The sequence below is a fragment of the Mytilus edulis genome, chromosome 2, assembly GCF_963676685.1.
Source record: "Mytilus edulis chromosome 2, xbMytEdul2.2, whole genome shotgun sequence".
Taxonomy (NCBI): domain Eukaryota; kingdom Metazoa; phylum Mollusca; class Bivalvia; order Mytilida; family Mytilidae; genus Mytilus; species Mytilus edulis.
In genome coordinates this window covers 49,409,800-49,437,076 of record NC_092345.1, presented here as the reverse complement: position 1 = coordinate 49,437,076, position 27,277 = coordinate 49,409,800, and the positions used below count along the sequence as shown (strand labels likewise).

Genomic DNA, 27,277 nt, shown 5'->3' with positions numbered 1-27,277 from the left:
AATAATAGCTAACAAAAGGTACCAGGTTTAAAATTTAATACGTCAGACGTGCGTTTCGTCCACACTGGACTAATCAGTGACGGTCAGATGTAACAAGTTCGAAAGCCAAAATAAGTACAAAGTTAAAGAGCACTGAGAACCAAATTACACAAATGTTAGCATGAATGTATACATCTATTCGAAATATTTAAATACATAGAAAACGAAATGTGTCATGTGCATGTGTGTGCATGTGTGTGTGTGGGCAGGACCGGTTAAACTCTTTTACAACTGTCCTATCGATATTTATTGACTGAGCATACACTAACTTGGTTAATGTACATTGTTCTATCAACAAATTTTCGTTTAGCAATTAAATTCATTATCTTCTATTTCTAAATATAATAACACGCGAATAGCAAAAGCATTAAGGGATAATATCAATGATTTGTCTGGTTAACATTTTTGTCTTTCTTTTTTTTTTATTATTTAAGAATCCCACCAAGTTAGTGGATACTATTAAGGCTTTTAATGACCTCCTCTGTCGGGCACAGTACAGTTCCCTGTAAAATACATTCGAAATCCAGTTTTCTATTATTTTGACCTATTGTTAACACTTGGTTTCTGTTCGCTAACACCCTTTTATGACTTCACTTGTTCTTGATGTATTATAAAGTGGTTATATCTAATACCAAATTAATGTCTCTTTCATTTACCCGTACCACTCTTTAACACAGAAATGATCATTCTTGCCTTGAGTTGCTGTCTCATAAGCATCAACCCAAACCTCAATTTCTAAAAGACACATGTCTGTAGTTTGTAATAACTGTAATTGTGATGAGAAGTATACTTATATATACAGAGACGAAGTCCTAAACTATTATTTATTCAGGAATCTAAAAGCATATGCATTTATTTACAATATGGCAACTGGGGACTTATACAACTGCAATTAAAAACCAATAATGTATAATGTTCTATCTCCAAATGCAAAGGAAGATAACTCTAGCTAAATCTTGAAACTTGGAATTGAGATAATTTTTAGTAGATTGACTAATAGTTATCAAAGGTACCAGGATTATAATTTAGTACGCCAGACGCGCGTTTCGTCTACATAAGACTCATCAGTGACGCTCATATCAAAATATTTATAAAATATTTGTATCGAAATAGCCAAATATAGATGCTTGCAGCTGTAGCCCCATGTTGAAATAATGAGAAGGATAAAAATCAATCCACATCTTGCTGTCAGTACAAATTTTAATTGTTCAAAGTAGAGGTCATTTGAATTTGAGCTTGTCTAAGTACATCTGGAGAGGTATGAATATATTTGGTCTAACAATCTGAGGACCATCGTCCAAAAGTTTGAATAAGATTATCTTCCAGTCGTGCTTTGTGTGCAGTAGTTGCAGCACCATTTCTGAATGAATGGCCATTAAACTTTTCGCTGGATAATTCTAATTTGTCTAATGTACATTTTACATGAGAAATGAAAACATTTCTTGACAATGAATCACCTTTATTAGTAATAAAAAAGGACTCAGAATTGCTAAAAAATACTCATTCTGAGTCTATAGTATTTTTGAAGTACAACTACAAGACATATATCTGTAGAGTTTTTGAACAAAGGAATAGTAATACCATACCTAAAAGGATCAGTCTTAGATTTCTTAAGGTGCACAAAAATACAGTCATTTGATATTTGAACATCACTCAGACACAAATTTGATTCATGATCAATTTTTTTGGTATCATAAACAGAAAATTCACCACATCTTAAAAACTTGACAAAAGCTGTTACACATGCGGCTTCTATTAAAACATCTGAAAAACTATCAAAAATACTATTGCGTAGTAAAAAACACATTTTGTGTAAAATATCAAATGTTATGGGTAAACGAATTATCTTAGGCATAATGGCATGCTTCTTTTTCAAACCTACTAATACTGATTTTAATTTTGGCAATGGTTTATACCGCAGTCCCACTAGGCCACGATCGCACTACGATCTGTGAAAACAATGAAAATTTTGATGATCGTAGTACGATCGTGTAGATCGCAGTAAGGTTGTATCACGGTCGTGGTGAGGTCTTCAAGATCGTGAAGAGCGTGGCCAACTTTGAACATGTTCAAAACAATCGTGGTGCGGTCGTGGAGAAATCAGGTCGTAGTAGAAGCGTAGTGAGAGCGCACTAAGATCGTAGTAAGATCGCAAAGGTCGCTGTAAATCGTAGTTAGAGCGTAGCGAAAGCGTGTTTCTATTCGGAGAGATTGCGCTACGATCTCACAGTGACGTTATCACGACCTCACTACGACTATCACGTTCTCACCGCGACCAAACTACGCTTCCACTACGACTATACCACGATGTTTACGACCATAGTACGATTCTAGCACACCCTTGCCGTCCCAATCACGCTCTTCTTACGACCTGACTACGTTCACACTACGACCATCATTCTCATTGTCATTTTCACATAAAATATATAAAAAAGCTCCCTAGATTTTGTTTTTTTGAATGTAATTATTTATTTGTTCTAACGGCTCAACCATGCTTCTCGCTTTTATAGATTAGACCGTTGGTTTTCCGGTTTAAATGGTTTTACACTTCTAGTAATTTTTTGTGGCCTTTATAGCGTGCTGTCTTTGGTTTTCGAAAAACGTATCTTCATTCTATTAAAAGAATGATAGTGTTTTGTTGTTTGAAAAACGGTTCAATTTGTTTTCATTGATGTCCATTGCGTGTTTGCCTGTTCATGGGGCTGGTGTTAAGTCATATTGTTCGCCCTACTTACTCTGTTAATCATAGGAACCTGAAGTGTTGACATCAATTAACTTATTTGAAATTCATATATGAGTAAACATAATATGTATAATAATACAACTTGCTTAAATTATACAATGTTTCCAAAAATTGACCATTTCAATTTTTTTTTTAAATGAAATAATATAACAAAGTTTCTTTTCTAATTATACACCAGTCAAAATATATATGTTCCACTGAATTAAAACCCAAATAATGCCACTGTTAAACCTAAAGCTTAAGTCTTAACTGTATTAATGATGTATGGCAAAAAAAAAGTTGAAATACCCTATAGGAGAATTTAAGAGCTTAATTCAATTTCCTTTTCGTTCCCATTATACAATTGTAATTCATTTTATATTTTCAGCTCTGCTCAAAATGTTAGATTGATTCTTGATTAAGGTATCAGCACCTGACAATAACGTTTTCCAAATTCTATTACTATTTCAAGCTTTAGAAAATTTCAGCAACATCGTGGTGATATTAATCAGTAGTATCTTTTGTAAAATAATAATTTCAAGATGATGTATTATTGTACTGAACTAATAACTTCGCGTTGTGAATCGAAACAAAAAATTAGGATAACCGAAAGGGCATAAAACCATTCTGTTTATTCTGCAACCTCGTTCTGCTTATACTCTTACGCTCTTTACGTGTTCCAGACTTGGAGGATTTGTCATCTTTAAAACGTATTAGAACTTCAAAATATCGAAGCTACTGTTCCCTTTTCCCTTTCTTACACATATTCATTACTGTAAAGGACATTACGATAACGATGAGCTTTTCGGTCATACATCTTCTTGAACTCAATTACACCCCATTAAAAAATTGTATTGTATTTTGTGTTTAGCTCTTTACCATTTGTTAGATGGGTTCTTGATTTCAGTATCAGCTGATAGTCTTTCTGCTTTACCCCAATCTTCAGTTTTACTTAATTATGTTAAAAATGGTCGGGCGATTACATTATTTATTTGATTTTGTTGTTTTGAAGTGATACACTTAATCTTTTGCTAAAGCGGTTTAGTGATGTCGACCGAAAGATATCTTTTGCGTCAACTCACCAATTAGAATAAAATAATAAAGAGTGAATTAAATTTTCTTCAACCACGTGCACGTGTCCACATTTCAAACATTTCTCAGAATATTAATTCTTTGAAAAATAGATGCTTAATATTGTGAAAGATAATGCATTATTCTTGTGAGGAATGGCATGGTTAAACATCAGCAGGTTATGTACTTTGAATTTGCGTTCAGTCATATAAATCATTCATCAATACAGTTTGATATTGTTTGATTTAAGTTTGTTTGTGTATGGAATTTAGTCTTATGATTTTAAGAGGAGTAAGATTTTCTGTACTTTATTTCATTGTATGTTCTTTTATATGATTGCTGATGAGACAACTATGTATCAGAGTGCAGATGACATCGATATAAGCTCGGACAATCACGTGAATCTCGATCAGTCGAACAGGAGCATAAAATATGAGACATGGAAGAACATACAATGAAAATGCAGTTGAAACAACACACACAACACTGTGATACAGGTATAATAGAAATGGGAAACAGCACAGATGTATGTTAAACAGTACAAACTTTATAAACGCAGTCTCACAATAAAATTCGCCATAAATAAAAAATCTAGAGAATACTTTTATATTATCAACGCTATTATATCTTTAATTGCAAGATACAATATCAGGAGACCTGGTAGATCCATTGGTTCTAATGATAGCCTTCTGATTCGAATTTCTTAGTTATGATTTACCTAGTCTTAGATACTTATTAATATTTGAAGGGACATTGGCTGTCAAAATCATGATTACCGATTTTAACCGAATTGTCATGTTTGATTTATAACATACTTAAACATATATCCAAAATACAATAAGCCTGAAATAAACAGTTAACAATGCATAGACAAGATAATACATATTAGAATTTTGTGTACATTTCAGGATAGACACCATCCAATTTACTATCTAGATGACCTCCGAAACCCGCTGACGGTCACATAACATGATGTAATAAAAATAGATATCAATAGGTATCGACCTCGTGATATTGAATATTTCTATGTGAGTTTGATTTAATGTAATATTCTTTTTTAAATAAGTTAATTAGCGTTTTTACCTGTATAAGAATAATATTTTGTGGATCAGTCAATCAAATTATTTATCTTTGTTTCTTGTTCGTGTTGATATTTTTTGAACATGCACATAAGGTCTTTGCATCGGAACTAAACACATTTATTCTAAAAACAGTTGTTGGCATGACACGGGTTATGTTCTTTTCATATATGTTATGATGGTATGATACTAAACCCCTAACGGGAAGGATTGTGCCTGATGTTCATATGATGAAATCATAATCTTTCAGTCAGTTTAATTGAAGTCTGGAGCTGGCATGTCAGTTAACTGCTAGTAGTCTGTTGTTATTTATGTATTATTGTCATTTTGTTTATTTTCTTTGGTTACATCTTCTGACATCAGACTCGGATTTCTCTTGAACTGAATTTTAATGTGCGTTTTGTTATGCGTTTACTTTACTACATTGGTTAGAGGTATAGGGGGAGGGTTGAGATCTCACAAACATGTTTAACCCCGCCGCATTTATGCGCCTGTCCCAAGTCAGGAGCCTCTGGCCTTTGTTAGTCTTGTATTATTTTAATTTTAGTTTCTTGTGTACAATTTGGAAATTAGTATGGCGTTCATTATCACTGGACTAGTATATATTTGTTTATGGGCCAGCTGAGGGACGCCTCCGGGTGCGGGAATTTCTCGCTACATTGAAGACCTGTTGGTGACCCTCTGCTGTTGTTTTTTATTTGGTCGGGTTGTTGTCTCTTTGACACATTCCCCATTTCCATTCTCAATTTTACAATTAATGCGTAATTCATCTCTAGATTAGGGGATAATTGAAAATCACATGAATACGGATTCAATGAGGTCGAATTATTCACTCACAAATGAATAATTTCTCATCGATGTTTTTATGCTTATTTTGACAAAAATGAACCAGGCTTCCAAAAGCGAATTATCATTTCACTATTTCACTTTCTTTATGATTGAAAAAAAAGTCTCATTTTAATTTTTGTATACATCTCGTAGCTAGTACATCTTTAATCGCCATTTCTAATAAATTATTTGATTTTTCCACATCCATAATACCACAAGTGAATTAAAAACCAAGACATTACAATATGTTCTTTGAACAAAAACTGTACAATAATGGAATTTAATCTTCGAAAAAGTGAGTCAGTTGAGCTATTGTCACGTCAGGCGATCACTCAGACATTTATCAATTAGTTGTGTGGCCCATACACACACGTTTTGTCTTTCCATTCGTACAGGTTTATATCGGGAAGGTCTCTACAGTAAGAAACTGGACTGAAAGAAAACATAAGAAAACACCTTGAACTTGTAACTCATGATTTGATCTAGATAAATATTATCAGCAGCAGTAGCTGTTATAATTATGAGACATAACAACTTCATTCAAAGTATATGTGACAACCAAAACATGACTCATAAGTGAACAACTGTGATCTTTATGTGTGATAAATCTAGGATTCTGTTAGACTGTCGTTTTTCTGTGAGGTTTGGCTTGTACCGATGACTTAGAAATCTGAACATAACACAAACCACACGGAACAACGCACATGTTAAAAACAAAAGGGTCATACTTTATATCCATAACAATTGTACCAAATTCATCATCTGTTCTATCGCAAATAGATTGACGTACTATGAAGTTTGAAACAATGTAATTGATAAAATGACAATGTCCTAGTTTAAGGGCACTTTTTGTTATCTGTATATATATATTAACATCAACATCAAAGAGAAGTGTACTTTTTTCTCAGAGTTGTGAACTACTGATTCAAAAACTATTTGTTAAAACAACAGGCTTTGTAGCCGCAGGGGAAATTTCAGTATAATGGCATCATGCGGCTGTACATTTATGACTTTGTCAATGATTTTTTCTATTATTTCTTAGACTTCTGTTTTGCTTTCCTTCTCTTTTTTTATGAACTCGACAAATTTAAAATGTTTGCAGTATTCCGTAAAAAAAATCCAATCATATATTAAGAAATATCTTTTTTCGTTCAAATAAATTTGGAGATTTTTTGTATTTCTCATTAAATTTTGTATTCGTGTGGTACTTGTTCTATTTGTCTCGGACATACAGAGATTCTGTTATTTATATAAATAGAAACATATGAGATAGTGTTATTTCGACTATGATATTTGAAAATATATTGTTAATTGAGAAAATATTGGTTTTTTTTACTGTTTATGCAAATTGGCTACGCTATTGATGAACAAATCAAGCTACCTATGCATAACACGGTTATACAAAGTACTCTGTCAAATTTGTAAGACTAAACACTTTATGCCTATTTCTCAGCTACGCGTATAATATACGCCATGTTAATAATTTATCAAGATACTTACTTCTTTAAAGATGGAATCATGAATATATCGTATTGTATCTCATTCAATCCAAAATTCGTGCAGTATATTTTGGACAATAATGAAGTAGATTTTAAAGAGTTCAGCTGATCTAAAAGGAAGAAACGTTCAAAATTAAAAGAATTTACAGGTATATAATCAAATATGTAATTGTATATAATCTATGTTCATACTTATCTTATAAGTAACTCAATTTACAAGAGTTTACATATGTCTAAATATATTGCTCAAATGAGATATTTATTTATACATTTGTGACTGATTCATTTTAAGAAATAACATTAATAAAGCTGGAATGACAGTATCTTTTTTTAAAGTTTAGAATAAAAATGAGAATGGAAATGCTGAATGCGTCAAAGAGACAACAACCCGACCAAAGAGCAGAACTTAACCGAAGACCACGAACGGATCTTCAATACAGCGGCGAAATCACGTACCCGAAGACATGCTTCAGCAGGCCGCTAAACCAAAAAATGTTCCATAGGATATCTTTGAATGGTGAAAATTAAACTCATCTCCTTATTTTTTTTTATTTTTTTTTTTTTTAAATAAATACTGAAAAATAAAATATAATGCTACCTTTTGTGAATGCAAAATCTGGATCAGATGATTCATACCAGTATCGATCTCCAACTTTGAAACGTTGAAACTGAATGCCCATAATACATGAAAAAGTAGGTCCAACACTACCGTTTTCGCCTTCTTCTAATAGACCGCCAATAAATAAGTCAACATCATCTACTGATCTAAAGAGATCAACATTGGTATAAAGGTTTCTTATGTTATTCATGATCGTGTTTTTATTTTATGATAATTCACTGATGTGTAGGAAAGATTTCACACTCGTGGACTAAATATTTCATATTGATTTTTTTTTATTAAATAATATTGCACCCTTTTGAAAACCGCTCTTGGCCTCATAAGTCCGGAATGGTATGCAATCCCAACTTTGTAAGTTGCACCCGTTATGACACGCAAAACTTCGCAGATAAATCTATTTCGGTGATGTCATAATCAAGGAAAAAAGAGAATTTCGAATGGATTACCTCAAGTTTACTATTCCTTACCCTTTTGTTAAATAGCTTCAATTTAGTATCAATCCCCAAAAAATAAATATAGGAAATGATAGGTCTTGAATATTGTTTCAACTTCTAAATCAATATTGGGATCCTACAACGCGTTTTTTAGTTTTTGGTGAGGCATGGGTATAAAATGTGGTAAGAGTTCACGGTAGCTGTAAATTATATAAAATTTTCGTAAGCTTTCTTAATTTCACTTATAATATTACATAATGAATTTTATAAATAATGAAACCTTCATTTAAATCTTCAGATTAATTATAAAAAAAAACATACTTATATACTAATGCAAGATTCGAGCCAAATTTTCCAAAGTCGTCAAAACTTCTCAATTTTTGTAGTCCACAGAATTTCCTCCATTCATTGTATGCAGGAACACCTTGATCACGCCCTCGTTGTATATTTAACGCAAACAGATCTGAACCTGGTGGTGACGTGATGAAGAATAGTTTGTCACGCAATCCTTCAACCAGAAAACTGAAAAAAATATAATTGTTTTTTTTTCCATTCCGAAAACTATTTCTGAAACATTCCGAAAACTTTTTCTGATATATGAGACTGATTACAATACAAAAATTTATGAACATTTCTAGACTACACCTAAATAAGTCTGTGTTCCATTTGAGCTTGTCCAATTAAGCCTCGATTACATTGCCTTTGGTGACGTTTGTGCTTTTTACAAAATTTAAACGTGCCCGAAGATTGAATTATAGCTCATTACCTAAATTATTTGGTTTTTTTTTGTCATCAAAACTTTCGTGATCAAAGTCATTCAGTTTATTTTTTGGTGCGAACAAAATACCAATTGAAGCATCAAAAGAGAGCCCTGGAATTACGCGTATTTTGGAATAATCGATATTATTTTTTTATGCCCCACCTACGATAGTAGAGGGGCATACTGTTTTCTGGTATGTGCGTCCGTTCGTCCGTCCGTCCGTTCGTCCGTCCGTCCGTCCGTTCGTTTGTCCGTCCGTCCGTCCGTCCGTCTGTCCCGCTTCAGGTTAAAGTTTTGGGTCAAGGTAGTTTTTGATGAAGTTGAAGTTCAATCGACTTCAAACTTAGTATACATGTTCCCTATAATATGATCTTTTTAATTTTAATGCCAAATTAGATGGTTTACCCCAATTACACGGTCCACTGAACATAGAAAATGATAGTGCGAGTGGGGCATTCGTATACTGGGGACACATTGTGACACCGTCTTCTAGTTTCCAAAATGTAAGGCATAAGAAGACCAATCGTGGGTCTTCACCTGGGTAAATATCATTGATTGAAACTTCATATTATCCCTAAACACGAAGTAGCTGCACGGCAGATGAGAAAATTGCCTACACTTTTCAATTTAACACTATCAGATGAGGACCAACATATCAAATTATTCCTTTCTTAGAAGTTAAAAAACTTAAACGAAATATATCTAGCTTAGGTCTGTGGATGGGAAGACGAAATGACTAATAGAGTCGAAAGGTGTCTAGCCCTGATTTCTTGTTTGGCAACGCAGGTACACAGATAAGAAATTATTAAACTAAACGGACTCTGCAAATAAATAGTTTGAACCACATATACAACCATCTGTGTAAGAATACGCTTAAAACAAGACTGCGAGATTGATATAATTCTACAAAGAAATGATGTGTTGACTAAAAACATGTGTCCGGGTATCATTTAGCTACATTTGTCTGGTTGATAGGAATACTGTAAAGTTTGTCATAGATTATTCGATAAGTATACGGGTGAATGAGTTATATTCACGATTGATATCTGCCTTTACGCGCGTTTCTCTGTATTATACAGAAAAAAACTCTTCTTGTAACATCCTGTGAATTAACATTGCAGATACATACTTCATACACAGATTGGCGGTTCAGAATATTACATAAAGACCGAAGTATACAAACAGGGATACGGTTAAGATAATGAATGATGCTTTCCGATCAGGCAAACAAATATACTGTAAATATGGGTACTGATTAGATTTTCCACTGGTGAATTTTAACCTTGCAAACAGGGGCACTGTTTATATTAACACTGATGATATCCGAATGTGATACTAAAAGTTCTGAATATGATCTAAAATAGCTAAGGAGGCAAACAGGGGTACCAAAAGATTTGAGTTTGATAAAAAAAAAATAGCCGAGGAGGGAAACAGGGGTACAAAGAGTTCTGAGGATGATTGAAAATAGCTAAGCTGGCAAACAGGGGTACCGAAAGTTCTGAACATCATGGAAGATGATTTAGGAGGCAAAGAAGGGTACCGAAAGTTCTGAACATGATCGAAGATAACGAATAAGTCAAAAAAGATACTGTTTGAAATATCACTGAACAAACTAAAGGAGGCAAGTAAGGTGACTACTCTGAATACTAACTAACGATGCCAAAGTAGGCACACAAGGCCCTGTTTCGATTATTACATTTTACGTCATATTGTGTTTTGTAGACACATGAGTAGTTGTTTCACCTGCAATCATATCACCACTTTTCCTTTTTTTAACTACTTTTCATCGATCAAGAAAATTTCGTAGTAAGCGAAAATGCCATATTTGGAACGTTATTAGTGATACATAGGTAATTAAATAAGGGTAAATTTGGAAATCATGGCCCCTGTTTGAACGATTTCATATGTTGCTTTCAATGCTAATAATCTTTGCAAATATTTTTCAAACCATATACTTACTGAAAAAAGCAACCTTTAGAACAATGTTTGTTTCCATTAATTTACTTACTTATCAATTTTTAAAGCTGGTTCTGTTGCGAGCCATCTTGAAAGACTTGTAACATGTTTTCCATAGCCGTATTGCCATAAATAAGGGCTTAATAAATTATTTTCTATTTTATGTTCGAATATAGTTTTGTAGTCATCTTTTAATTCAGATTGTTCAGCCATTACTTGCGAATGTCCATAACGCCATGGAGCTATCCCAAAACTATTGAGACAGGAAGCGTCAACACTATCATCATAACAATTATCAAAACCATTTGGTTTAGAGTATAAGTTATATTGTCTCATTGTATCTTGATCAACAACAAGTGGTAGAAAATGATTATACGTAATATGTTGAACTTGCGCTATGATAATTCGACGAGTTTCTTGGAAAACCCTTTCATTACTCCAACATGGATTTAGCTCGTGAAGTTGTGTAGATAATCGGTTATGTTCCCTGACAAAAAGCAAATGGTTTAAACCCAGATTTGGTGATTCGTGATTTCGCTTGTCGCCTGAAATAGTTAAGTTCACTTAGAACGGGAAATGAAATTGTAGGTACATTTATTCTAAATAATACAAACAAAGGATTACAAAATAACGAAAATTATTGGACATTACACTCAAGTCCATCTACTTTCATCTACATATTATAAAAAAGACATACACACAACGAGAAAAACATGGTTCAAATATCTTGAATTAGACAGACATAAATTTCCTAGCGACAATATGTTAATATGTCAAAAAAGTAAAACAAACTCTGGCTATTTAACAAATATATATTTTTGGGAAAACAAAAAAAAAATCAGGAAAATAACTGTAGCTTCAGATATTTATTTTAGGGTTAACGTTGCAGTGACACAATTGCAAACCATAGGTGAACGCAGTTAAAGTGCCACAGCGGAATGCCGATCATCATAATTGTAACAAATGAAACGTCATTCTTCCTTTAACAGTCAGGATTCTACTTCGTCAAAATTATCTCCCTATTACGCCAGTTCATTTTCACAATCGTAGAAATGGAAGCCATTGTAGGGATGACTCGCTACCAATTTTGCTAATGGAAACCGATAAATTTATCCACATTGCACCATTACGATCCGTATATGTCAGTTGTATTTTAAAAGACAAATGTATCAACTAGCTAATGAGCATCAGTTAATGATCTTGTCTGCATTGATTCAACTAAAAACTATTGTCTGATCGGTTGTCAGGTGGAATTTTCTAAAATTCATAAACATTTAAAAAAATTCTAATTAAAAATTTCGTAGAAGTGCAGACTAGATTTTTTTAGTGTATAAAGACTAAAAACCCTAGTTTTCACACACAAATTTTTTTTTTTTTTTTTCAAATGTATGCATTTTCATCATCCAACTTGAAAGACTGTCGTCAAGTACTTTCACTAAAAAAAATAGCTATTCGAACACACCTTCTCTGTTTTTGTGACTCATTAGATAGGTATTTCACTTGACTCATATATTTTATCTTTTAGTACTGTTATTTTTTTGTGTTATAAAGTCAATCTGTAGCTTTGGTATATAAAAATAATAGAATCTGAAGCGAGACGATGTATGAAATAATCTTACTTTGAACGATATCAAGACAAAATATTCAACTCAAACACGCCCTAACATAAAAAGGTGCACTCGATTTTCTCCTTTCGATACAATTGTTACCCATTTTTTGGAATTTTTTTTATGAGACACTTAATGGATGGGCAGACACGAAAATTTTTCAAAAAAATCGGAGGTTATGCGTTTTCTCCATCGAACTTGAAAGATACACATGTCGTCGACTTAAAATCTAATTGTTCTGATTAACTATGGACTATATAAATTGAAAACTTATGCAAATGGTGTTTTTAGAATAAAACACCTCGTAATTGAGAAGAAAATTGTAATTTTGTTTGTTTCTATTAACTTTTAAAATTTTTGTCACTATAGCAAACAATACAGTACACATTTATCGCCTTCTCTAACAAAGAGCTTCGATTCTTTTGTTCTATTTCAACCGGGTTTCCGACTGTTAATATACATGACTTCTTTTAACAAGATACAAACATGCTCTAAGTAATTGAGGTTTGGATGCACATTGATTGTCAAGTACATGAATTACAACCTGGTGTACGAGAGGAAGCTCAGGACAATGTTTTTTTTTGTCTTCTTTTAAATTGTGCATGTTAATGAATTTCAACTTGATAAGTAAATGTTTACAGTAAATCTTAATTCAGTGATATGCACCTTCTGACGTCAGACACACAAATCAATGAATTTGTTGTAGATAGATTTTTTTGTGTTCCGTTTCACTGTTCCTTTTAAAATTGTTATACGATGATGACTGATGTACCCATATTTTGACTATTTTATTTATTGTGTTTGTTTAGTTAACTCATCAATGTAAATATAACGGAATTTGATGAGACTGTCATCATAGTGAGAGGGTTACCGCTATGAAACCAGGTTTAATCCACCATTTTCTACATTTGAAAATACCTGTACCAAGTCAGGAATATGACAGTTCTTGTCCATTCGTTTTTGATTTTGCCATGTGATTATGGACTTTTCGAATTAATTTTCTTCTAAGTTCAGTATTTTTGTGATTTTACTTTTTTTTTAACAGTATGATTCACATGAGCTAAATCTTATTTCATTTTACAATTTAAACATATGTAGCCGTACTCAAAGACAGTGACAAAACAACAATTATAGAGAAAGTTCCACAATCAGAAATTTGTCAGTCATCGGTAAACTAAAAAAAATTAAATATAACTCTTCTTCTTTTTCAGCCAATCAATATCTGAAAGGCTAAATCTATATCCGCATATAATCTTTAAAAACATATTGGTTTTTAATTAAGATTTTAAAAAGACTAATTTTACACCCTGAACATGTATGAAATAATTGCAACTGGACATAAAGCAAGCAACACTCAACCAATCAGTCATAATTGTTGATTTTAGGTAGTTTAGGGGTATACTGCCATCTTGAATTGTACAATCACAGTAAATAATCGGTCTAGTTCTTCATCTAATTCTGCAAATTGGTAGACGGATTTGTAATTTATAGGTTACACTGTGTATTTATACAAAGAAAACTTTGTTATTCTTTGCATTATCGAAAATGTTTCAACAAATACCAAAAGTTTGTGTTTTTAGAATTATTTTTTCAAATAAGCCCTACAAGGGGAAATCTCTTTTAGTACAAAATTTATACTGGACATAAAAGGAAATTTTCAAAAGTTTGGTGACCATTTTTTCTTTTTATTTTCTTAAAATCTATTATAAAACCCATCTTCTCATATTTTATTATACAATTTTGTCTCATAGATTTCTTTTCGTGCACAAAAATGTGTTTTATTCATGCACAATCTAAGCAATTTTTGGCAATCGTACCTTGAAAAATAGCGCGGTACCCATACTTTTTTTGAACAAGCATAATAAAATCTTTATTTTGGTAAAGTATAGGAAAATCATGTCATTTTTCATACCCCTGAACTACTTAAATCAGTGTATATATGAATATGAAACAATTGGTTTACAATTTATAAATTCATATGCATAAAAGGTTTGTAAATTTTATCATATTTGTGGAACATGATATACATGCGACACAATGCTGTAAAAAGGTAATCAGGTGTAACTTAATGACATCAAACAGGTGAAAAAGTTGAACAATGACGATGTGTTTAAGTTCATTTGATAATAAACTGAAGCAGTCAGTTTTATTTTATATCGATTTAACAAAACTCATCATTTTTATCAGAATTAAGATTTAATACGCTAGACAGACAAGCGTTTCGACTATAAGATGTTTGAATAACGTGTGCTGGTTGTTCATAAGTTTACTGTTACCTGCAAATGGACATCTATCATTATTTGTCAATTTTAAACAACTTCCCCCTTTACGTGTTGGTAAAAGGTTTCCTGGGTCTGTCTTCATCAAAACTATAAAGTAAGTACACATAAAGTGAACACATCGGAGAATTATGATAACCTACATGTTTAATAAATGAATATTTTACGTGACTCTTTTTTTCACATTACACAACAACAAAATGCATTGTCATGAAGTATTCCTACAAAAAATGAGTTTAACTGAATTATATATATTGGAAAATCTTAATGTATAACGAATGGTCTTATTGTCGGTATATGTCTGTTTCATTATTTTTTGTACATTAAAGACCGTCAACTCATAATTTATAAAACTCAATAATAAACATAACCATAATATATTCCTAAGCAGTCCAGAACTCATATTTAAGAAAAAAAAACATTTGTGCTTAAAGGAAGAACCAAGCAATCAATCATTCCATGTCGTTGATTATATCAGTATCAGAGACCCTCGAGGAGGGACATTTCCTATTAAAACAAGGTGATAAGATGTACCGCTGTAATAAGTCATCTTTTTAAGCTTGAAAATATGTGATTTAGTCGGGAAATTCACCAGAAATAAACGATAAGGTTAAAAATGTGTTTTAACTTTTAAACTACCAATTTTCTTGGATTGACGAAAACTTGTATTTTCGAGTCATATGGTTTTGAATTGCGATTTTCATTGTACACTATGTCTTCAAACACATTTTTATTTTACTTGGGAATCTTGTGCATGCTAACTGTTGTTTTGTGACATTTGAGCAGAATATTTTGATTTTGTAATTGTGGCAGAAAAATAATGTTATCTGATTGACATCTTCTTATTCCAACAGGTTTGTGTATTATTTTTGTTCCTGGAGAGATTTAGTCGCGTTTGTCAGTATCTTCGTAATTTCGATGTTAAATTTCAATTGAAAAGTCGGGACTGGTAAGGAAAGTTAAATCCGTATGTATATTTAACATGTGATATGTAGAAAAAGACTGATATTAAACAATTGAAAATTAAAAAGAGAAGAAAAGTTGAACAATGAAAATTCAATTGAGTATATCTACACATCAATGACCTACAGCTATTAGGTACTCTAAGTTCTAAAGTCAAATTATGCTGGTTCCCATATAAAAATGAAGCATCCACGTAGGAGGAGAGCAGATTTATCTGTTCCCAATAAGCTGAAAAATAAAGAGTTATGATGAATTATTGATTGTTCTTTTGTACTTTCATTTGCTTTTGAATTAGTTAAACAGCCAACACACAATGATGTGAATGTTTTAACAGATCTGCACATTAATATTGAAGTCAGATTCATGGTAAGATATTATATAAAATACTATCTTCAAAAGTTGTAATATCAAAAGGGAAAGACGTACTTGTAAACTACAATAATAAATATACCCCTATCCCTTCACAGTACAATACAAAATGAGTTCGAAGAAAAACTATATGTAGCAATGAACATACACGACTTTGAATGCGCACATGTTTTGTACGTATTTCAAACTAGATGTGCATTGGTATTCCCTCAAGTAGTTAGTGTTTATTTATTGACATACCGTTTAACTGGTACTGTTTCTATCACAACATTTCTGAATCTTAAAAAAATGCCTGGACAGTATCACACACAGCAGAAATGTTTACGTCAGAGTATTGTTTTGTAATGTTTTAAGCGTTTTCGTACTTATATGACTTATAAGATACGTTTGGTGTGAATTAGTCGACATGATAAAAATTTGTTTCGTGTTGTAAAAGGAAAGTAATAAATCGTTAACAGAATTAAACTTACAAGGCAAATATGGGTCTTCTTTTGCAGGTTTTGCTCTTATAAAGTTTTTACATCCTGGTGGAAATCGTTCATCACCATAAGAAACATCAAGAGGAAAACATACATCAGGGCTATATAAAAGTAAATAAAGAAATGCTGACCAAATATATTAAATATTTCAGTTCTTTTCCAACAATGATTTATTTTTAAAACAATTGTTCAAAGAACAATTGAAGATCTTTCCAACTTACATGTTGATTTCTAAGATTTAAATAATAAATATGTTAAAACTATTTTTTAATAACAAAAATGAAGCATTACTTTTAAAAAGAACTATGTCAGAAGATAATAGAAAATAATAGATAGTAGAAAAAAAACAGGACGTAGTGCCCTTGATTGCTTAAACTTTTATATTGACACATTTTATATTAAAGATGTCCGCTTTGTCAGATTTCTTTATTAATATACTTGGAGGGCACTCCTGTAGGTTTTTTAATCATTCCGAGGATGTTCAAATTAAAAACACCTTTAACATTCATAATTGTCCTTTAAAACCAATAATTATAAAAAAAAAAAAAAAGAAAAAAAAAAGATAATTAGAAGCTAGGTCATACTTGCCAAAGTTTGGATCTGATCTATTACAACAGTCAATCCCTATGAAAACAAAGCAAATATTTGTTCCTAACAATATTACACTGGTTTCTACATCCATATGATACATTTAAATGTCTATTAAAGAGGACTAAGATATCTTTAATCTGTTTATTTTAACTACTTTTTGGTTTCCACAATCTTTTTTCTACATTTCATTGTTGTCAAATTTATTGTAGCACTCTTTTTTAAGTAATGTGCAAGTCATTTTTCAATTTATGACACTTAACCCCTTATATCTGGGATTTTTTATCATATATTGTTGTCAATATAATAGAATTCAATTCAAATGGCATACATGTACATGATTGATTGATTGATTAGTGTTAGTGGTTAGTGTAAGGCCACATTAGCGCAAAAAGGCTATAACATGGCGAGACATACATGTACAGTGGGAAGTTTTACTAGCTTTAAAACCAGGTTTAATCCTATATTTTTCTACATAAGGAATAGATGTACCAAGTCAGGAATATAACATTTGTTTTCCATTTGTGTAATCGGTTTGAACTTTAATTCGGTGTTTTTGTTATTTTACTTTTTTCTTTCTTTACATTAAACGTTGTAGTATGTGTTACATTAAATAGATATATACACAGAAAACACTATCTTTTTCAATATTTTGTTTTTACGAAACTGTTATCTGTATTCAATATGCACATAGAATATCAGTTTCATATACAAGTATCTTCCAGTATCACATTGTTTATCAAGTAATAATTATAAATATCAATTTAAAAGATTCATTCAAATCAATACTTATTAAAGAGGATTAATTAGTGTAATTGAATATCATTTGCCTTGATTCAATTGTATGCTATTTGTTGGATTCTTATCAATAAACTTGTTATCAATATATGTCAAATTATTTGACTATACCTGATGGTATATCCGTTTCTATGAAATCATGCGCCAGTAATTGCCCGAATGCCATGTGTTGCCCTGTTCTGATTTTATCAAACTGATTAAATGGTCCTAGTGCAGGATCAGAAGCTACATTACTGACCAGTCGCGGATCGGGAAGTCTGTTCGGAAAACCTCTTGGTAAGCTTTTTCCTGTTGAGAAATAAAAACATTACCTTAACAATTTACGTTTTTATATACATCAAAATTCATTATACGGAAAAAATAAATTATGTTGCATGTTATCAGTGATCGGAGAATTAAGAAAACCCTTAATAGTTGACTGACAGTTATAGTTTATCTGTGTCAAAGATCATCAACTTTCAATCCGTCATCTTTTTTCTCGATGGTGACACAACCAAATGCACCTTCAATATCACGCTATTGTACCTGCCACTCGTAGCTCAGAAACTGCCTCCACTCCTGCTGCATCTGTTTCATCCAAAGTTTTTCGATCGTGCTTGTGTTGCTTTGTCATTTTTTTGTACTGTTTTATATCTTTCTTCCCTTTTTTACTTCTTGAAGTCATAAATAAATAAATAATTAATGAATAACACATAATAAAAGTCATAGTATTTACATGAGCAAAACGACGGGTTCCACTAGTGGAGCAGGATATGCTTTAACTGCCGGGGCAACTGATCTTTTTGTTTGTTTGATCATCTCTTAAACATTATAATATGAATATTCAAATATATTGATTTCGAGCATCACTAACGAGACATTACTTGTCGGAATATGCATCTGGTGCACTGACATTTGTATATCTTTTATTTTATAACACCAAATAAAATTTCAAACAAAAGCATTCAATTATTTCTTTAAAAAAACACAAGATTGTTGTTTGCCAATCAAAGTGGTTGAATAAAAAAGGAAGATATGTTTATTTTCCTTATTCGTTAATATAATATATTCTAACCTATCTGGTTTAAAAATATACATGTGTTTATATATTAAAAGCTAATTTCTTACCGTCCTCATATGATACCATCGGTCGTCCATTTATATCCTTCAGTCTTCTCTGTGCTGTTCCAGCCTGTCCCCAAGTTGGATGTATTAAGTTGTTACAAGACCCATCAACTGATCTATAGCGAGCATTCTTTGGGCAATCAATTACTATAATAATAATCAAATCCCTGATAAATAAACATAAAACCAAAAAAAAAAGAATTTATTAGTATGATATTTATTTGTACAGAAAACCAAAAACTACTTTGACTTGTAGGTTTCATTGTGTTTCAGATTTTGACATGTTGATAAGTTTAGATTCACATGACGGATTAAGCTTTCCGACCGAGGTATTTATCCTCCCCCTTTTGGATTTTATTCAATTCCCGTAGTCTTTATTAGTTACATAATTATAATCCCCTTATATTAATCGATTTTTGAGATCTTAAATTCATCCCCTAATTTTGGCACCCCTAAGATTACACTTGTTACACAGGTCAAACATTTCATTGATTCCAGTCACGTAGTGTGAAGTATTCCAATAGAAAAATAACAATTTAAAGCGTTCAAGAATAAATAGATAAATTTGAAAATAATGAAATGGAGAAAAATTAAATTATATCACCCCACCCAGCCATCTGAAAGAAAAAAATAAAAGTAACAAACAAATTCGATGGGATAGAACTAAGACAAACATACATTAATGAATTGAATTCCGTCAGTGAAGGTTATCAAATGCCAATAGGCTTTTGTGTTTGCATGCTTTATATGTGTTGGTCTACACCACATTGATAGAAAAATTCCAGTTTATAAGCGTTAACCAATAAAAAGGGATCAAAAATGAAAAAGGAGAAACAAAATTACCTTCATTTAACTTCACCTTGTTTATAAAATTACCGAATGGAAATGTGCTTACCTTTGTGATAGTAGCCTGATCTGGCGCTATCGATAATAATCTGCAACGTTGAAACATATCACTTAATATTGCTTTAAAAGTATTTAAACAGATACTTTTGAAAAAGTTTACAAATGAAATTACTTAAAAATGTGTTATATAATTTGAATATTCATTTTGAGTTTAAAAACTATTGAGGTTATACAAATAAGTTGAAACCTTTGATGTTTTCAACAATGATGACCTGCCACTGAATAACCCACATTTTAGTAAGTGCTTGCATCTCATATATTACAGTGAACATCAAATTAAGGATACTACCGAAAATATAAGGTTTGTCTCAAATCTTCATTTTTCTTCAATACTGACGGATTTATTCATTATTTGCTTGCTTTTTGTAATATGGCAATTTCTGAATGCACATTTAATAAAAGAACTTATTTTGAAAATAAAACAATAAACAGGTTCTACAAGGTACAGAGGACCACACTGATCGAGTAAGGGGAATTTTTTAATTTCACTGCAATACAATGGTACATATATGCTAGAAAAAATGCCATGGAGCACCTTCGCACTCAAAAGAGCATTGTTATCGGGTTTTTTTTTTTATCGTGTAGAAGGCGTATATATCTCTGTACAAAAAGCTTTGAATTCAACGTCACTGTTCTGTCTTAATGTTATATACATCCCCGCCATGAAAAATATAAGAAGATAATGGTGACCGTAACTCCAAACTAGAATTAATACCCCGATACGATGAATCAGTGTCTCAACTCTCTATTCATATGTTTCCGCGCTCTTAGCTTTTTTGCTACAACAGCAGTGGTTTTATCTGTAAATATACCGATTGTGTCTTATTCAAACTTATAACAGTTTACCTGGGAATTGATTCGCGTGTCGAGTAATTGATAGCTTACATGCATCTCAGGTGACACTTATCCTGTCTATCATCCGGTCTTGTTTCTTTTGGGGATTCATGCAATTTCTTTTTTCTTTCGTCATTCGTATATTTTATGGATTGATGAGATTCGAGCATTGGTAAACTTCTGTTGCCTTTAATTTTGCTGGTACCTTTATAATCCTGGAACCTTTGATAACTATTTGCAATTGGTATCGTCACAACCCATTCGTGCAGTTTATTTCGTTGTTAACAAGTACACATGTGTGCAAATGATCAACTTTGTTTCTATTTTTGTCTTGAATTGCAGTGTGTTATAGATTATCGTTGATCATCTCAACGAGATTGATTTTCTCGCCTTGGCCGGAACGGCGAAAGTAAGAATAACAATCGAATTGAGATGACCAATGATAATCTGTTTATCGCTATTTTACCTATGACGACGTTGTCAATTTCATGTCAATTTCATTAGTAACGACATGTGCCCGCTTAGTTTCTAGCAATAATTTGCATACCACTCGACTCCGCTGAGAAAGGAAATTATCAGTCAGCAAGATCAAAGGAAAATTTCGGAAAATAGCGATAATTTTCATTATTTCAGTTTTCATAGGGATAGATATATTCTTTAAAGTTATGTTCATCGGTATGTTAACATTTACATGTTTAACCCTGTTGCATTTTTGCGTCCGTCCCAAGTCAGAAATCTCTGGCCCTTGTTAGTCTTATATGTTGTATTTTTTTAAATTTCAGTTCATTAATGTGTTTCGGAGTTTAGTGTGAAGTCTATTTTCACTGAACTAATACACATTTGTCATCTAACCCGTCTCTTGGTGCGGGATTTTCTCGCTGTGTTGAAGACCCATAGGTATTTTGCTGTTTTCTGCTCTTGTGTCAGGTTGTTGTCTCTTTGACACATACCCCACATCTATTCTCCATTAGATTTGCTAAAACATCGGTGCTAACATCAAAACAAACTTACCAACACAGTAGCTACTATTATGATGTAATACATTCTCACTGAAAAATAGTCAAACACATCTATTTTTCGTAAACAGTTAAAGAATCACAAATATCCTGAATAGTAAATTCTTTGGAAAAACTTCTAGTATAAAAATAAGATCAGCACAAGATAAGATTTTCCATAAAAATCAGTGGCTAAGTTTTCATAAATATTCTTCATAAACATATAAGACAGCTATTTAACATGTATACGTTTTTACATCAAATAAAAATATTTCATGCCAGCCTAAGATTTGTTTACATTTAACCATGGGTTGGGCATTTATATTCAATTATTTTATCCCGAGCGGCAGTGAGAGCTTAAATACGAATATGAATTTCCAACCCGTCTACGACTATCATGAATTATTTCGATTCTTATATGACAAATTCGGTAATTGTGTAAACGTTGGAAGCCCTATACACACGATACGATTTTGGCTGTTCCGTTTTACCCCCATATGATAATATAAGTAACTATATATTATTCAATTATATGTAACAAAAACCTCTAATTTGTCACCTAAATGTGTTTTTAATGCAAATTATTGCATTTTGAGGTGTACAAGAATCTTTCAAAAGCCCGGTGATTAATTTTGATGTCAGAAGCATACATATGACTTCACATTGTTTGGTTGCCAGAGATGATAACATCATTTCGCAGAATTTTCGTTTAATGAAATTTTACACCGAAAAATAAATTGAAATGGGCTGATTTGTTTGTTTTGTTTTAGAAGAGAAATAAAGTGTCACAAACTAAAACCGAGGGAAACACATCAGTCATGAGAGGGGAAAAACGGAACTACAGGGTCCTGGTTTGCAACAGGTATAAACAGATCGAAGCAAAACAAAATACACCATAGCCTAACAACCTGCACTAAACACATTACAAGTTACTATAGATTGAACAACAAGACCCCCTGTTTAAAGGGGCACTAGAGATATATGAAAAACCTAATATATATATATTTTTGCTCAATCAGTAATGAAATACAAATAGTGAAATAATACTGCCTTTTTATTAGCCAATAAGGTTCAATTTTGTCAAAATAAGCAAAAAAACGTTGATTAAGAATTCTTCGCTTGCAAGTGAATAATTCGACCTCATTGAATCCGTATTCATTTGAACTTTAATTTAACCCCATAGCTTGAGATGGATAACACGTGAATTGTATGTGAAAAATTATTTTAAGGAAGAGAATGTCACATTGAAAGTGAAACAAATGTAAATCATTTGATTGACTGATTCGATCCACAAATAAACATTCTAATACAGGTAAAAACGATGATAAACATTTATTTTTTATCTGAAATCTGAAATTAAATAGACCTAGAATAATTCAACAGCACGTGTTTGCTTAATCTATTTGTATCTATATTTATGTTTACATCGCTTATATGGCCATCGGATGATTATAGAGATAAATAGTTAGATGGCGTATAGATTCAAATACACACGAAACGAAGCTACGTATTTCCATGCCTGTGCCTTGTTTATTGTTTTATTAAGACTTTTAATAGTTTGGATAAATGTTTTACATTTTTATAAATCAAATATGAGAATTTGATTAGAATCGGTGAACATGAATTTGACAGCTGGTGTCCCATTAAGTAAACTCAAATTGCTCCTTTAGTTTTAGAAGTTCCTGTTCCCATTTGTGACATAAGATGAGTTGCTCATTTCAAGCAAAACATTCAAATTATGATCGCAATTTGGGGAAATATTAACGATGACTACGAAAATGTTTACAAATTGTAAGTCATATGTGACACACACATTTAATGACGGTCGACCTTGTCATAATAGCATTCGTAAAATGTTCGAACGTCGCCAAAAAGACCAAAAGCTTCATGGTTAGCAGCAACCCTCTCTTAAATAAATCGCCATATAATACATAAGCTCTGTTATATATAATCAAGTTTAAAATATATACCCCATAGTGAGGTGCTGCATATTATATGAAAAAGTTCTCAGTGCTATTTACTATTATTTTTTTATAAAATGCGCTATCATCTGCAAATAGGTTTGAAAAACATAGATGTTAAAATATATATGCTATGAACTTGCCTTTGTGAATTCAATTTCTTGCAACCAGTAATCATTACGAGACTGTTATGTTGCTGATTCCTTTTAATTATATATGACTGCTGGACTCTGATTATTACTATTTAATTTCAGTTTTTATTAGATTATCAAACATGTAACCTGCATGTTATTGCATCGAAAATTTCCACTGCATTTGTGCTGAAAAAAAAAATATATAATAAAAGATTTTCATTAAATATACCATCAAATACAAATGATTTCGAAAAAACGAAATATTCGAAGAAATATCAAATAACTTTCTTTGTAAATTCAAATTCTTACATCTAAAACATGTTACGAGGCTGTTGTATTGTCGATTAAATTGAATTAAAATGACTGACAAAATTGTTAAATGATTATTTAATTTAACTATTTATGGAAAATCAAAAACTTTACATAGTGGTCCTCCCATGTTTCAACTGCTGCAGTTTACTTCCACTACATTTGTTACGAATTCAATGGTAGTCATACACTACGCAGTTATTTACCTGATTAAACATAAATAAAAAGCTTACACCAACAGAATATACGTACATCTAGTATTTGTACTTGCGTTTTCGTGTAGTTATGGTTTTTCTTCACTGGCTTTGTTATTGCATGTTTTTCTTCATATCCCTGATACTCATCCAGTTAAGTAAACTTACATTTTCTTGTACATTGAAATTATCTCGCATACAATTTATCTCGAGCCATATCACAGGTATAGTGACAAGTAAATAGTTTACTTTGTTTACTATTGTGTCTTTTTGTTTTGTTTACGCATCGCTGTCAATATAATGAAATTTGATGCGACTGCGGTACAAGTGAGAGGTTAAGTACTATAAAACCAGGTTCAATCCACCATTGTCTACATTTGAAAATGCCTGTACCAAGTCAGGAATATGACAGATGTTGTCCACTTGTTTGATGTGTTTTATCATTCGATTTTGCCTTTTGATGTGTTTTATCGTTAGATTTTGCCATTTGATTATTGACTTTTCGTATTTAATTTTCCTCGAAGTTCAGCATTTTTGTGATTTTGCTTTTTGCAGATCAGACTTTATTTGTCTTTATTTAATAATTGTACTAACCATGCAGATACATCAACATCAATTTTACTATATACTAGTACGTGTAAATTAGTGAACACATATCGACATGACTATCAATATAATTCATATATTCTTTGCCCAAAGTTTAGCCCAACAATGGTATATATATATAAAAAGGAGTAGGTTAACAATGGGCTTAACTCAGCCGTAGGATATTTCTGAATGTAATAATGAAGCCAAAATACTACAAATTTAAAAGTAATGATAGTTGAGATATTACTGTAACTCGCATTATATACTATGACGTAATGACTACCTGATTATGATTTGATCGAGTGTTTTTCGTACGCATGATAGTTAGTAGCATTCACTTACTTTCGCTCCCTCATCTATGATCAAGAAAATATTTGTTTATATGAATCCAATATAAATCGGCATCTTTTGTTGAAAAACATTTTAGATCTTAGATGGCGATAAAGTTTACCTAAAAATGCACAAACTCGTCGTATTTTGTCTACTTCTCCAAAATCATAGAGAGATTTGATTAACCAAAATATTTCTAATAGTTCTTGAAATGAACCCATTAAGAATTAAATTATTCCTTAATAAGTGATATTTTATAATAAAGTTGAAATTCAATGCCATATTTTGCCTAACGTCAACCCTGCCCTTTGTGTTAGCAAATCCATCAGTGGTACCCTGCTAATTTGGCAGATGCGTACGTCAATTCAGTTCCAAGCTTACACAATGAAACAACTCATGTCAATCGTTGCAACATGAATGGAAAACAAAATTGTATTTGATCAACGCAAAGGAGACACAAATAGTGTAAATCGTACATGGAAGTCAGCTTCAATGGTGAGTTAACATATCGTATGTGATGACTAAATTTGTTTCTTCAAATCTGCATGATTATTCCTAGATGAGATTGTGTGAAATTTGAACTTTATGTTTTAAAACATTGCTGTAAATTACGCGGTCTTTCTTTTATATAGTATAGTTAACAGGTTCTGATGTACGGCTTCAAGTGTGGTATATGATTGGTAGTAAAAAAGATGTCCGAGATACGGAAATGTTGTCGATGCATTAATAAAACTTACTTGAAGAACACTCCGTTTGCTTACAGACAATTTAATAACCAATAAATTAGCCAACCACTACACATATGTTGTCAATCCATTACAATCACTTTGCAATCAAACAGGTGAGAGTAATAGAATCATATTCAAAACAGTGTGGCTGTGGCCATTGATTGACGACCGAAATTATCCCATTGACTGGGGCAGATTATGTGAACGTTTGTCTGTAACGACCACTGCTCACTATGTACTTGTTAAAGACACTTAAACTGTGGGGTCACTAAAGGTTCTAAACACCTAAATGAAGTTATTCGAAAAATTAATCAGGAATAACACGATGTTATGATTTATATCAATAATATAAATTAAAACATAAAGGTTTTTCCTGATTAATTTTTCGAATTTTTTTATTATTGAAGGCGTTAAGAACCTTTGGTTACCCCACAGTTTAAATTCTATAATAAGTAAGTCGTGAGCAGTGGTCGTTACAGACAAACGTTCATCTAATCTGTCCCAGTCAAAGGGATAATTAAGGTCGTCAATCAATGGCCACAGCCATAGTGTTTTGAATATGATTCTAAACTCACAAACTTGCTTACAACTTTTATCCCACGTTGAAATGTCTTCACGGCATAGAACAATATTAATTATTTTGATTTTGTAGTTGAACATGTTGAAGTGACACACCAAACACATGTATTTTGAAGTAACATTGACGTCAATTTACTAACCAGAATAAAATACGCATACTGAACTGAATTTTCTTCAACATTTCAACATTTCTCCAAGTTACTATTCGTAAATGATAATGATACTTAATTTTGAGTAAGCTGATGTTATATTAAAGTATGGCATGGTTTTATACCAGCAGGTTAAGTACTTTGGAATTGTTTTCAGAAAATGCGACCATTCGTAAATACAGTATATTGTTGTTTTGTTGGGTTTTTGTATTTGGACTTTCTTCCTCCGTTTACATCTTTTACGGTACTTTATTTTATTGTATATAAAAATAAAGTGACAACAAAAATGTCGAAAATGGGGATTTTTATTCTTCTTGCTGGCTTGGTTGGTACGTATGCTATATTAGAATACTCGTTACTTGTTTTGTTAAGATTT

The 27,277-nt window shown here is 31.9% G+C and overlaps 1 protein-coding gene across 3 annotated transcripts; it reads right to left on the bottom strand.

Moving 5' to 3' along the window:
• Window positions 1-5,866: 5,866 nt before the first annotated feature.
• Window positions 5,867-26,282, bottom strand: LOC139512365 (salivary peroxidase/catechol oxidase-like). Of its 3 annotated transcripts, XM_071299942.1 has the most exons (15): window positions 26,183-26,282; window positions 25,431-25,471; window positions 21,946-21,983; window positions 20,090-20,129; window positions 19,198-19,341; window positions 18,202-18,378; window positions 17,289-17,328; window positions 16,696-16,805; window positions 15,983-16,084; window positions 14,891-14,983; window positions 11,060-11,552; window positions 8,613-8,813; window positions 7,837-8,003; window positions 7,240-7,348; window positions 5,867-6,171 (listed from the first exon to the last, which is right to left on the bottom strand). In XM_071299942.1, the coding sequence occupies exons 2-15, from the start codon at window positions 25,447-25,449 to the stop codon at window positions 6,087-6,089; spliced, it is 1,818 nt and encodes a 605-aa protein (XP_071156043.1). In that variant the 5' UTR covers window positions 25,450-25,471; window positions 26,183-26,282; the 3' UTR covers window positions 5,867-6,086. The 3 variants fall into 3 exon arrangements, with proteins under 3 accessions (XP_071156043.1, XP_071156045.1, XP_071156046.1); XM_071299944.1 differs by lacking the exon at window positions 26,183-26,282 and having other exon boundaries at window positions 25,431-25,706; XM_071299945.1 differs by lacking the exons at window positions 25,431-25,471; window positions 26,183-26,282 and adding an exon at window positions 24,034-24,203.
• Between the last annotated feature and the right edge of the window lie 995 nt (window positions 26,283-27,277).

Coding starts and splice junctions, on each gene's coding strand:
- LOC139512365 (XM_071299942.1), bottom strand. Junction 7,349..7,836: donor AGATTTTGCATTCACAAAAG/GTAGCATTATAT, acceptor TCTTCCTTTTAG/ATCAGCTGAACTCTTTAAAA. Junction 6,172..7,239: donor ATGATTCCATCTTTAAAGAA/GTAAGTATCTTG, acceptor GTTTTCTTTCAG/TCCAGTTTCTTACTGTAGAG.